This window comes from Coffea eugenioides, chromosome 5 (assembly GCF_003713205.1).
Source record: "Coffea eugenioides isolate CCC68of chromosome 5, Ceug_1.0, whole genome shotgun sequence".
Classification (NCBI taxonomy): Eukaryota; Viridiplantae; Streptophyta; class Magnoliopsida; order Gentianales; family Rubiaceae; genus Coffea; species Coffea eugenioides.
In genome coordinates, this window is record NC_040039.1 from 47,852,511 (window position 1) to 47,861,457 (window position 8,947).

General features: G+C 37.8%; 1 protein-coding gene across 1 annotated transcript; it reads right to left on the minus strand.

The window, feature by feature from the left end:
• Positions 1-313: 313 nt before the first annotated feature.
• LOC113772178 (uncharacterized protein ycf45) lies at positions 314-5,312 on the minus strand. The gene is made up of 9 exons (XM_027316749.1): positions 4,852-5,312; positions 4,515-4,729; positions 4,069-4,219; positions 3,401-3,592; positions 3,011-3,173; positions 2,665-2,897; positions 1,897-2,073; positions 1,646-1,768; positions 314-960 (listed from the first exon to the last, which is right to left on the minus strand). The coding sequence occupies exons 1-9, from the start codon at positions 5,281-5,283 to the stop codon at positions 661-663; spliced, it is 1,986 nt and encodes a 661-aa protein (XP_027172550.1). The 5' UTR covers positions 5,284-5,312; the 3' UTR covers positions 314-660.
• Between the last annotated feature and the right edge of the window lie 3,635 nt (positions 5,313-8,947).

Here is an 8,947-nt window from a genome sequence, read left to right on the forward strand (position 1 = left end):
CCAAAAATGGCAGCCCTCGTCTTCTTTTCCCATCTCCAAAGATAGATTAATGCACATATTTGATCGTTTCTACCCTTTACAAAATTCCACAGCCAGCCAATTGATACAGTATATGGTTTGATTCCGGGTAGAAGCATTGCATTCCGCAAGACAATGTACCATAAATTTGGGTAGCATGAACCCACCGGTCAACCCGAATATTTGGGGCGAAGAAGAAAATGATATCCTGCCGGGAGCAAAAATATAGTGGGGCGGTTCCAAGTAATTATGCACAAAAACATGCGTAAACCCAACAAGCAGAAAAAGTGAGAAATATGCCGGACGGCAATTAAAAAGAATAGGGCGGATGAACATTAGGAACTGCAATGAGAAGGACGGGATCCAGTATTGGAGAAGAAAGTGATTCCGTCACTCTCTATCACCCCATTTCGATAATACAAAAACTTGATTGATATTGTAAGGGCCTTTCTATGCTATATACCTCAATCTGACTTGAATATAGAATATCATGGAGACAATGTGATGTAAACTAGGAATTGGTCATTGTAAAGAGTCTGGGGATTCTATGCCCTGTTCAGAAACAGAAACATGATATGGGCACCAACAAATGTCAAAGTCTGCTCTAAGATAAAGAGAAACTTGTGATAGGTAATATGATGCCTAGTTATCAGGCAGGAGAGGCAGCCTATCCATAGTATAAGGCGAACCATTTGTTTCAGCAGCGGGCTTTAGTAATTCATCATCTTCATCCAAACCGTCATCAGAATGCCCGTCTTCATGTGTTGCGCTTTGAAAGGGAAGAATTCGAAGCCTCGCGTTAGGTTCACCAACTCTCTCTGAATTTAGCTTGTATTTACGGATAAGATCCTTCTGGAGCAGCAATATATTCAGTGGCCTAGGGAGTAGCTCCACTGCTTCCCCTTTTGGGATTACAACTGTCTCTATAGCTGTTCTTGCCTCCTGTAAATAAGTAAAAACTTGACTGATGAAATCTGAATCCAGGCATCAACTTCGTTTAAACTAAATGTGAAAGTGGAAGTGGATGCATCCGCAAGGCACTAATTAGTTTCAGGCTGCAGCTTTGTAATATTACACGAGTTTAATAAGCCCATTTTTCATGTCACAGCAATTCTGGGCTATGTCAAATGCACTTCAATTATGTCTTGTGCAACTCCATCTCTGCCATTTGCCTACTGAGGCACACCGCCTAAACTGGATAGCTTCTTTTCATGGATGTACTCATTGAACCAATCAAAAAGATACAAGATCCTCATTAGACCTCTAACATGATTGCAGAGAGGCTAATTATAGAATTCAAGGATGTAGTTTTATGCAATCTTACATCATCTTAGTAATGCAGTGAATACATTTTAAGAAACCAGAACAAGTTAATTGGTGGACCAAATAGTGAAGCATCTAAAAAGCTTCCTGATAACTAACAGATCCCAAAGTTTTGAAACAGGTAAACTTGTAAATATTTTTACGTATTGTCTCACCAAAACCAGTGAGAACAACACCCCCTCCCCTCCAGTGCAGGGAAAAGATTAATGTGAAGAGAAAACCCTTACTGATTCAGGATGTTTTCAATCAATGATGGAATCCTCAATTATTCCCATAAGCATTAACAAGAAGTCAAAAACTTTACCTCCAGCGCATCAATCTTTTCTGACTCATTCACCGTAGCTTGAGATTCAGCAAAGCGAAAACCATCTTTATAGTCAGTTATTAACGCCTGAATAGCCTTTGTTAACTGTGCAAATGAGCTTGCCTGTGAGAAACATAAAACTTAGTGGTGCGCATGGAGGAAGAGAGAGAAATCCAAACTCAAGTAGTCGAAATCAGTATATTAACAACTTAACAGTGAAAACACATCAAGCATTCTATTGGAACACGTACTTTCGTGACATAAATAGGAATGCCATGAGAATGTGCAGCAGCTTGAATTCGAGAATTCTTTTTAAGCTTGGACTGCATGGCTAGCATTGCATCTGCTTCACTGATATTATCTGTGAACTCAATGGCATCATCTATTTTTAATTGTTTCATCCCTTGTATCATAGTCGCCTCAGAGACCTACAACACCTGCTTACTATATGAGTTTCACATGCTACTGCTTTCAAAAAACAGCTATCACAACTTTTGCCATATTTCAGATGTTAAACTGATTAAAATACAGATCAACAGGTGATGTGTGGCATAAAAAATGGGACAGCTCCGTTTCAACCTACTTTTATCCCCTGAAAACATGAGTAACATAAGAATAAGAAAGGAAGTTTCAGGACAAGGTGTTGCAGAGTGCTTATTACAGTTAAACTAGTTCCCTTGCTCTGCTGAATCTAATCAAATCATGAGCTTGAAAACGTTATAATTTCATGAACATGATTTCAAATTCAAAATACTCCATCTACAAACTTGCAAGGAAACAAAAAAGTCACTAGATCTTCATGTTCTTTTTTTTTCCCCCCAATTATGGTTTTTTGGATGGCACTAAAATAATTTATGTCAGACAGATCACTTATATTGAAAAATGAAAGCAGCAAATTAGTAAGTAATAAGCAATTGGTGAATGAAACTTTAGTGGGAAAGCAAAAGAAATGATCCAAAGTGGACAGGCGCGTTGTACTTTGTAATTTACTCTACTGTGGCAAAGAGATGATATCTTACCCCATACAGAAATAAACAAAGGGCTTCCTTATCTTCAGAGGAGTTCTCCTCATTGCTTTGATGAGATTCTAATGACCTCTCATCATGATCAGATAGGTCATTATCATCCATCAATGCATTATCATCAAGCATACTGTCAGTTTTCAAGTCTAAAGGATCATGATACAATGAATTATCTTCTCCTCCATCTTCTATTCCCTTGATCTTGCGAACTTGAAAAGTTGGGTGGCGACCTTCTCCAACATAATGATACAATGCCAAGCTACATTTAATCCCACTACCCAAATTTATAGAAAGCTGGAAAACAACATCATCATCTTTTGCAGGAAGAGGAAGGAAACTAAACCTGAAAGAATGGCATCAACCGTTGCCTCTAGACTACGATGAACTCGCAATTCTGTCTTGGAAATTATCTCCACTGCACTGCTAAAGGTTGATGGTCCTTTTCTCTCTTGAACTGTTTTCTGAACACCCCTACGAGTTGCCTCTTCATCCCCTAGGGTCACACTCTGAGAAATATATTAATGTCATTATTTGGTGAAGCTCACAATATTGGTGACCATACGATCAAACTAATCTACTATTAGTAACACAATAATGAAAAAATTTGTTCAGTAATTATAAACCGCCAACCCACCACTCCTTCCCAACACACACACACACAATCTCACAGAGAGAGAGAGAGAGAGAGAGGTGCTCTCTTTGGCAAGAAACCAAGTTGCAGATTAAACCATACCTGTACTCCACCAACAAGCATGTCTAGTGCAGGATTCATTACCAAATTATCTATTGTTACTCCATGAGCTGTCGCAACTAACTGAATTCCACGCTGTGCAATTGTACTTGCAGCCACTGCTTCAAGCTTTGTACCAATTTCATCAATCACAATCACTTGTGGCATGTGATTTTCGACTGCTTCTATCAACACCTGGATATCGAGAGTTATAACAGCATAAGTGTAAAGAAACGTTAAGTGTAACAGCAAAAGTTTTTACACTGAAACACCTGGACATCGAGAGTTATAACAGCAAAAGTTTTTACACTGAAATACCAAAATCAATGTTCTTACCAATTTTTAGAATGAGTTCACAAACATTAAGTGTAAAGAAATGTACTGTAGCGTGTTATGGTGCATGAAAGACAAACAATTCTAAATTTGTCTAATCCATGATGATTGTCTTAACTTGAAGCCAGACCAAAATTTTGCTTTGCCTGTTGTTTGGGTTAGAGAAACTTTGTCTCTTTCAACTACAAAACTCAACTTTTTTAGATGTGGACAGCTTGCAACTCTACCTTCTTAGCGAATCACTACTATTTCATCCTTCGGTTGTTATCTACTTAATTCATATTTTTCTTATCCTCTGTTTACATAAGTAGATAGGGATTAAAAGATCAACGTCATACTTTGTGCTGCATATCAGCATGAGGAACTTGCAACCTCCGAGCATTTCCAATCCCTGCATGAGGAATATCACCATCACCACCAATTTCATTTGAGGTATCAACAATCATGACACGTTTATCGTAATCATCTGCAAGCATCCGTGCTATGTCCCTTGCATACACAGAAGTAACGCAAAGAGCAATCAGATACTCTTAAATATAACAACCAAGAAGGTAAATGAGCCCATAAAAATATTTAAAAGCATTAACTTATGAACCCCACTCTACCTCCAACTAAGGCATTTATTAAAATAGCATAAACAAGCATGTATATTCTCATAAACCTTAATCAACCTCCAATACGAAGATAATTACTCTATCTTTCTATACCTTGAATACCCTACTAAGTAAGGATCACATAGCAGTAAACCATACAAACTTAAGAAGCAGAATGAACATTCATATACCTAATAATCGTGGTTTTTCCAACTCCTGGAGGGCCAATAAGCAATAAGGAAGCTCCATCTTTAACTAAATCCCTGAGTAAATTAGCACTTCCAGATAAAGCTCGGCCAACTCGACAGGTTAGACCGATAATAGAACCTTTCCTATTCTTAATAGCACTAATTCGATGCAAAGTTCTGCTAACTCCTGCTCTATTATCAACTGCAAAGTCCCCAACCTGCAACAATTTTAAAAAAAAAATTAAAAAAAAAATCCCAAAACTGCCAGCAACATGAAAAAGCAAATATAAAAACAAATTAGTAATGTTTAGAATAGGAATAAAGTTTAAAACTTTTTCACCTGAGAAATAGCATAATCAAGGTCTTCCATAGTAATGGGATGATCCCATAAGACAAAGTCACCCGAAGGAAAGCGGGCTAGCGGTTTCCGACCCAAATCCATGACCACCTCAATTAGGTGGTGGAGCTCCTGATGTTCACTAATTCTCCGACGCATTTCCTCCGGCAACAGTGCCAATAAGCGACCCAATTCCACATCGAAATCATCGTCACTCAAATAACAATAACCCGTAGAAGATGATGATGATGATGATGGCGGCGAAGATTTCACCGAAGAAAGGACCCGAAATTTTCTGGGTCGGTTCAACGCCAACCCGGTAAGCTTTTGGTCCGGATTACCATTGAGATGGAGGAAAATGAAGGGTTTTAATGGGTTTTCAACTTGGTAGTAGAAAAGGGCGTTTTGGAGACGGGGAGTCGAAGAAAACAGCATTTTTTTTCTTTTTTTGTGGGGTGGGGGATCTATTTTGGCGGTAAATTTGGGTTCATGGGTTCTTTGGGGAAATGGATAATATGTATTTTCAGTTTAGTTCGTTTAGAATATTCTTTTACTTCTACATTTCTCTTTTTTTCTTTTTTTCTTTTTTTTGTCCCTCTCCGTTTGTGGCCTAAAATTTTTTGGGCCTGATTTTAAAAACAAAGACGTAAACTTCATAGGCTTCTTTACATGAGATTAGTGGCCCGAGTACTCTGAACTGTCTAAGACACATAACATGTTTCTTTGGGCTAATGGGAGCCTAATTTTGTTTCTTTATTTTTCTTGGACAAATTTGAGCAGATTAAATTCAATTACTGCCAGGCAGATTTTTCCAAAAGGAAAGACCGAAGATATTTCACGAAAAAGGGCGAATTTGGTAGCAGTCAGTAAATGATTAAGACTTCAAGTGGGGTTAATGATCTGTAATTGAAGTATTGTCCACAAAATGGGGGTTTTGCCCGGATCTGGTCATGATTTGATAATGAAATTGATCAGAAATGGGAGACCTAAATCGTGGCCCAGTTTTGGAATTATTTATTGCACTACTCAACAGATCATTCACTACTTGAATGCTTTGGCACCAAGTCTTACATGTCCATGCTTACCTAAAAATTGAAACAGGTGTCTACTTTTAAATTTGGATAGGGGAGTGAACTAGAAGAGCTTTCGGTTCGTAGTTTGATCGGTTCAATTGATACAATTCCAGTTTAAAGGTTTAATCATTTTTATTTATTTTAATATTAAAAATTTTGAATAAATTGCAATATTTGTTTTAGAAAATTAAAAAGTAGTGAAACCAGTTGAACCCTTCGATTTTTATCGACTCAATTAGTTCTTGACCGAATTTAACGGATTTAATTGAATTTTTTGGACTAATCATTGAATCGAACCGAAAGAATGACCAGTCAAACCGTTCGGTCCGGTCCGATTTTTAGAACGTTGGTGTCAAGTGCCAAACTACCAATCATCCGTGGACAAATGATTAATGTTAAACAATCTCACGAGAACAAGATATTTCTGAATGTGCCGAATTATCTCAACAACCACCTAATGAGAGACATAATAAAGCATTAAATCATGGTGTAGTTTGTTCCCTGTAGTTACAAGCAGATAATTAATGACCAAATGAATAGTCCACAGAATCAATGGGAGGAAGGTCTATCCCGATCACGAAACCCGCCATCCCACGAGTTGGCATGCAGCTGCTAATTTTGAATGCTGGCCATCTTTTGCTTTTTTCGTCGTTATAACGGGGAAGTGATAATGGATGAGTTGGTCAGTAATCCAAACTCGAATCACTTTCTTGGTCAAGTCGGATTCCCATGCGTAATCTAATTCCTTTGAAGTCAGACCGAATAGCCACGTTGTAGTAGTCGTATTTTGAGAAGTGACTTTTGATTTTTAAGATCGATGCTTCTTCTTCATTCATTCGCGTGTGCAGGATTTTCAAACTGTCAATGTCAATAGGAAAAGAACTAAGATTGATTGGCAAATGATACACAGGCCAGGAGCTGATTTGCTAAGCACTGACCTCACCACTTTTTTCTTGCCTTCAGTGCTTCCAACAAGGAAAAATCTTAACGAAATGCTTAACACCAAGTCACCCTCGTAGTCTTAGGCGAGACTACCAATTTGAAGGCCTAAGAACCAAGATTAGTTCGTAGGTTTAATGAATCCAAGAATTTGTCTGCGATCATTAGTTCATTCTCATGTCATGGCATTGATAGATACTGGCATGCTTGTACATGTGCATGTAATATAGGGCTGTTAAACAAAACGAACCGTTCGAAAACTCGATTGAACTCGACTCGATAACACTCAAACTCGGCTCGTCAATTTTAGTAAACGAGTCGAGTTCGAATTAGAAATTTACTCGATTAATTAATGAGTTGAATAAGTTTGAATCGTTTATTATTCGAATAGCTCGCTTGGACTCAATAAGGAATAATATATATGTTATTTTACAAATCAAAAGAATAGAAACTGAAATTTATAGGTTTTTGTTGTGATCAATTCACATGAGCTCGAACTCGAAGTCGAGTCACGTGTCTCGTTTGGCGAGCCAAATTCGAGCACACTTCAAGTCTCGTCCGCTTGGTCGAGCGAGCTCGAGCCTGGCTTGAACTAAGCATGAGTTGAGTTCGATAGTTAAATATTCGGCTCGATTGGACTTGATTAATAGCACTAATGTAATAGTTGCAGTCTAGTCCAATGCTCCAACAACTTAATATGGATTCAATTCTTTCTAACCATGCATGCCATCATCCGTTTAGATTGCTATTTTGCAAAATTTTTTAAAAAATATATAATATAACGATTTGATATATGCACGGTAAAAAATTTGATTGAAAAATATTTTCACTGAAAATGTTAAAATTTTTCCTTTAGTTGACTATTTATCACTGTCAATGTCTCTTTCAATTGGAATTTACCTAAAAGGGTAAATGTTACCTGAGAGACTAACTGATTATTTCACCCCCACTCCCATTAAATTACACTTTCTTCACATCAACACAAAAACAATCAATTATTGCATGTCTATCTGCGATGGCAGACTGCAATTGGTTTCACAAATATGACAGTAACTTATGTGGCCAAATCTCTTCAGAGTTTGATTATTTCATTTTTTTTTTCCTTGGACAAAATTTAACACCACATCAATAACCCTTCATTTCTTAGTTGAGCCGCTAATTGTCCTCTACATGATTATTCTTGTCAATTGCTCCTATCACTTTCACAAAGAACACACAATGTGGACTCCAGGTTGTGTGGGAAGTGGGGCAGCATATCAATATCAATGGGCACAACGTAGCAAGAAACAACAACATATGCCAATGAAGCAAAAGAGGGTGGATAACCTTGAAGGGAACGATCTATAGTATTTCTTTTCTTTTCTTTTTTTCTTTTTTTTCAGTCCCACACGGCCACACAGCACATGAATGATTCAAGACCCTTCAAAGGCCTTGAATACAGTTGATGATGGCGCCACGAACAACCGAACATGAAGGACTACTATCAAGCAACTAGGCATAACACTACTGTCATCTTCAGAAAAGCTACAATTAGTCTACAAGCTTGTTCATCTACGTAAAGACCAGCTAATCCTGATGAGCAACTTTGTCTGTATAATGATGTGATGTCCCAGTAATTAATGTACTTATAATAGATTTGTTGAAGTATAATTTAAGCATATCAATGGCCGTTTTGCATTTGTTATCTACAAACTGTTCGTGTAATCCTTTTCCCTTGATAGCGTAGTCTGGTCTTAGTACAGCGTAGTGGTGATGCTGGTTGTTGCCCCGATATGGATACTTCATGGTCGTACAAAACTTACCATGTGTCTTGGGTTTATTATGCTATTCTGCTCCTGGTCTGAGGGTTCAATTATCTAGCGGCAGCAGGACATGGTTTGAGCTTGACATGGTACGAACCATTACCCAGAAAGCTGCAAATTGGAGTAATTGCTAGTACCAGTACAGTGTTTGGGACCATTCATGTGAAATTCAAAGGCCTCTTGAATCATATGGGAGAAAAGCATCTGGTACCAAGTTTTTATGTAGATTACGTTTTTTTTTTGGTAGATTTGTACATGAGGTCATAATAAATTAAATTGCGGATC

Bases quoted from the DNA above. Each gene is read 5' to 3' on its own strand.
- LOC113772178 (XM_027316749.1), bottom strand. From the start codon at position 5,283: ATGCTGTTTTCTTCGACTCCCCGTCTCCAAAACGCCCTTTTCTACTAC. The intron at 2,898-3,010 runs GTTTAGTTTCCT...ATGTTGGAGAAG, and splicing joins GGTTGATGCCATTCTTTCAG to GTCGCCACCCAACTTTTCAA. The intron at 1,769-1,896 runs GTACGTGTTCCA...TGTTTCTCACAG, and splicing joins TTCCTATTTATGTCACGAAA to GCAAGCTCATTTGCACAGTT.